The 4899-nt window shown below is 33.9% G+C and overlaps 1 protein-coding gene across 2 annotated transcripts in view; it reads left to right on the top strand.

Annotated features, from left to right (window-relative positions):
• The first annotated feature begins 2942 nt into the window (after positions 1-2942).
• The window catches only part of LOC115218045 (Down syndrome cell adhesion molecule), a 665166-nt gene continuing 663209 nt past the window's right edge, over positions 2943-4899 (top strand). Inside the window, exon 1 of one of the 2 annotated variants that reach the window (XM_036507874.1) lies at positions 2943-3088. In XM_036507874.1, the coding sequence (XP_036363767.1) occupies positions 2983-3088 (106 nt within the window). In that variant the 5' untranslated portion in view covers positions 2943-2982. The remainder of the gene's footprint in view (positions 3089-4899) is intronic. The other variant, XM_036507876.1, reaches the window with a different exon arrangement.

Below are 4899 nucleotides of genomic sequence, written 5' to 3'. Positions count from 1 at the left end.
CCCTCCTGCAATACAAGAAGAAAGAAAGTAGTTTAAAGTGAATCCTTTGTATTTTTTAATGACCTTCTTTCCCACCAAAAAGAAAAAAAAATTGTTTCTTGAACATTTTTGATACGGTATAAGTGATGCCATAGAATAACTTTCACTTTGGAATGAAAAACAAAAACGTAAAATAAGGAATGACACCAGAAATAACAATGGAAATAAAACTGAAAAACAAAATTAATAAAGAAATTGGAAAACTGAAAAAAAAGAAATTCTGTTTCCTAACTTAATGTAAAGACCAAGGTTTAGTTCCTAAGGTGCTGACATAAACCTTTTGAAGACACAGCATACGTTATAGCTAGTTCCTCTAATACGTAGAAAAACTGAAGCAGAAAATTTCCATCGACCGTATAGTTAGAACGCATAGTCATCGTTCCAACTATAAAGAAGTTTTCTTTCACTTTTAAATTCAATATCAACACGAAATTGCCTCCAGTAGGATTGCAGTGTCTGTGATCTGTTACAGCTGATAAATATAAATATCTGATTGTTGCATAAGAGTTCCTCATAGTTAGATATTACACGCTAATTCAATATCTACTAGAAATGAAACAATAAGCAGAGTGAGAGTAGGGGTGGGGAGTGAACGAAAGATGATAACAGCAACAAAAACAATGGTAAAACAAAGAACAAGGGACTATCTCTTGTCCTCTAGTTAGTTGGCCTGTTGCAGTTTTTTCCTTAGTTCTACCTTGCTTTTGCATGTGTATATATATATAGACATGCATACACACACACACACACATACATTTACATTCTACAGAATAGATTCACATACATAAACACATACATAACCACACATTGACAGGAATGCACTCACATACACACCACATGCACACACCCACACACCACATGCACACACACCACATGCACACACACACCACATGCACACACACCACATGAACACATACACATACCACATGCACATACACATACCACATGTACACATTCACACACCACATGCACACACACACTCCACATGCACACACAACACGCAAACGCACGTGCATGCAAATGTATGTATATTTATACAGCACCTTATACAAGATCCTCTATGCATAAACATGCATATGCACATAGAGATCTGCTCTGCACACACATACACATGTGCACACATGAAGAGCTTGTATGATCTTAAACACACACATATTCACATGTACAATGCACATATGCATGCACATACACACGTAACTCATATACTAGGCATATGCAAATGTACATATCTATATATATATATTTATATTTATATACACTAACATACACATAAATTTAAGCATCAGCTGTCATGTATTATCATACACATACACAGATTATAGATGCTAACCTACTTACTAAGCATACAAATATGCACACACGCATAAATATACACCAAACATACACATAAAGACACATATGCACACACATACACACACATAAACACACATATGCACACACACACACACACGCGCGCGCACAACAGACACTGAATTTCTCTCTATATAGAATTGTATTCTGCTTTTATTGAAAATATAATTTTGAGTTTTGAGATCAAATAATATTTCCGTGATATTTATATCATATCTTGCAAAGTAATAATGGTTTATTGTCGAGGCACAACCCCAGTACATTGCTGGTATCTTATTGCATTGAGCCAAAAAAAAGATGAAAGGCTACTGTTGTAGGTGTCTTTATCATTGTGAACAGACATAGGCACTTTCTAGACTGTCTTTGATCCAGGAAGCATATCAAGGTGTAAAAGATGAAGAGAGAGAGAGAGAGAGAGAGAGTGAGTGGCACCAACCTTCAACTAGTACTTGTTTGTAGTGAAAGTATTGTACATGTTGCTAAGCCATATTTATTTGTGGGTGACAGATATCTCATACTTAATGTTATAGAAGAACAGGAATGTGTAAAATTTCAACAACTGGAATAGTTGTTGAATTTGAAATATTTTTAAAATAGAACAAATACTTAAACAATGGAGCTTCTAATAAAAACTCTGCAATGTGGAACAAAATACTTTTGATCCCACATCTCCTTCACCCCTTTCACAAAATTCAAGAAGAGCATGTTTTTGTTTTCCTTTTTTTGTATTTTTTCTTTCTTAGGTAAGTGGTGGGGCTCTAAGATATTCATGAACCTCTACAAGACTCTACGGTACCTGTTGGACCTTCTATGTGCCAGCTGATTACTCCAGTGAGGTAGTTGACCCCTCAATTTCCTGGCTGAACCCTCTAATGTTGATAACTTTACAAGAAGTATTCACTGCCTATGACTGTTCCATTTATTTTCCTGCTCCTATTCAGCATCTGTCTTTCTTTAAAATACATACCATTTGATTGACTCACTCCAAATTTGTTCACCAAAGAAGTTTGAAATAATGTCATCTTAAGAATTTACTTAAGTTAGCATTTTATGCTGGGGTTTTGTTTACATTTTTATTGTGGCTGAAATATTTATCACAAATTCAATAGCTGAACTCCAAAGAATGGCTTCTTTTCTACTTAGATCAAAACCCAAATAGAAAATAGGCTTTCATGTGATTACATGATGTATAAACATATAAGATTGTAATATGAGTGCACATACGCAGACATTTTCAAATGTATATCTATGTCTATATATAAATATATAAGTATATATGTAGAGATTTATATTTTTGGGCAAATTGACAGAAAACAATAAAAATACATAAGTAGATTTGATTTCACTGTTAATCCCATGATTATCAATCTGTGATTGACAGTCAGCATAAACCAAGCAAAACCAATCAGAGCTAAGAAAGGAGACAACAAGATTGATTGGCACTCATCAAAATTTTGGCCAGGCCTTTCAATTAAAGATTAACTCTGGGGGAGTGGCCACTGGTTCAAACGTAGCTACATTCATTATTTACAAAAAGGTCTTCACCGAAGAATGTATGAACTTCTCTACGTAACTTCATGATGATTTTCTGTGATGGAACCTAATATCGTTAGTTGGTTTTGTTCGTGGGTTTGTCTCAATGCAATTCAACTGGAACCAGAAGCAAGGGCTTGGAACGTGATACACTGTGACTGTAGAGGTAAGCATAGAAAAGTATTATTCTTGTTATAGTTTTGTCCTTATTCAACCTGCTTCTCAAAGTTGATTTAAAACTTTTCTTCAGATTGTTTTTATGCTAACAAAATAATAATAGAAATTACAAAAACAAAGAAAACGAGCTTGTTAATTAGTTTTGTGATTTCTTTTTTAGTCAGTTGTAAATTTATATTATGGGAAGTCCTATACAGAAACTTTTGAAAGTTTGTCAAAATTTTTTATATTTACTTCCATTTTTGCTATTACTAGTTTAAGAACCGATGATGCCAGGTTACTTACATAAGCATATGCTAAGTACATTGACTATTTGAAATACCATCTTTGTAACTGAGTTCAAACCTTGTACATTGTAGCATTATTGTGTTTATAGACAGCATGTCTAACTCTATTTGGCTCAGTCTGCTCAGCAGATAAGTTCCAAAAGGGCTGGAAGTTTGACCTTTAATAAAATGACATCCTACCAAGAAAGGGTTAATTTTCTTTCACCCTCATCACTCTCTCTCTCTCTCTCTCTCTCTTCTCTTTTTCATATTCTTATATGTACATAAACATATATTTATATGTATAATTATATTATACAGGTGGCGAACTGGCAGAAACGTTAGCGCACCGGGCGAAATGCTTAGCAGTATTTCGTCTGCAGTTACGTTCTGAGTTCAAATTCCGCCGAGGTCAACTTTGCCTGTCATCCTTTCAGGGTTGATAAATTAAGTACCAGTTACACACTGGGGTTGATATAATCGACTCAATCCATTTCTCTGTCCTTGTTTATCCCCTCTGTGTTTAGCCGCTTGTGGGTAGTAAAGAAATATATATGTATAATTATATATGTTTATAGATATATATATGTATGTGTATGCCAGTTCAATCTCCTGTTGAGCCTTTTATGCTTCACTTCTTGTCTCTATGATTTCTAGCAATAATGCAATAATCAATTGTCAGAATAAGGATGATCGGTCTTGAAAGACATTCACATGTGGCATACTACAAAATGCTGTAATCTCTAATGGCAACACAGCAATTAGTTAAGATGCAAGAAACCTGTTTTCATTTATTGACAGCACCATACAATGCAAGTAAGACCCCTAACAAGACAGGTCACTGACTGTCTTTCTGATTTCTAAGTCGAACCATCTTCTTTCACATTACTATTCATACCTGTAATATACTACGGTAATTAATAGCATGGTAGGTGATGGGTATTTACAAGATGACCTTATTCTTGATAAATTGCTGACTCAGAAAATATTGTGATATTTGCAAAATGGTTATTGATTAGTAGTTATGGAGACATTTCAAAACTATTTCCATGGAAAAGGTTTTCAGTATGAGAATGTTCTAGGTCTTTAACATCTACACTTACAGGTTTGAATCTATGTGTTTATGTTTATAATTCACCTGTTTTTATGCATGCATATTCTTGCATGCTTGCATTTCATTGTCATATGTATGCACTCCGACACACATACATATATATAAACAAACAGATATAAATAGAGATATAGTAATATATTTATTAAATTATTATAAAGAATGGTTTAACCCTTTTGTTACCAACCCGGTTGAAACCGGCTCTGGCTCTGAATACAAATGTCTTGTTTACATAAGTTTTGAATTAAAATCTTCCACCAAACTTTAGTCATAGTTTATGTTCCTGACACTAGCTGAATGATAACTAAGTTATTTTACTAAATTCTTTGTTATATTTTAAGTAATTGAAAGAAACACAGAGCATCTCAAAATAAATACAGTAACGAAAGGGTTAACAGTGACTTTGAGGTTTTGGGTTTGCTT

The sequence above is a fragment of the Octopus sinensis genome, linkage group LG12 (assembly GCF_006345805.1).
Source record: "Octopus sinensis linkage group LG12, ASM634580v1, whole genome shotgun sequence".
In the NCBI taxonomy this organism is placed as follows: Eukaryota; Metazoa; Mollusca; class Cephalopoda; order Octopoda; family Octopodidae; genus Octopus; species Octopus sinensis.
The sequence above is the reverse complement of the archived record's forward strand: the minus strand, read 5'-3'. Positions and strand labels throughout refer to the sequence as shown.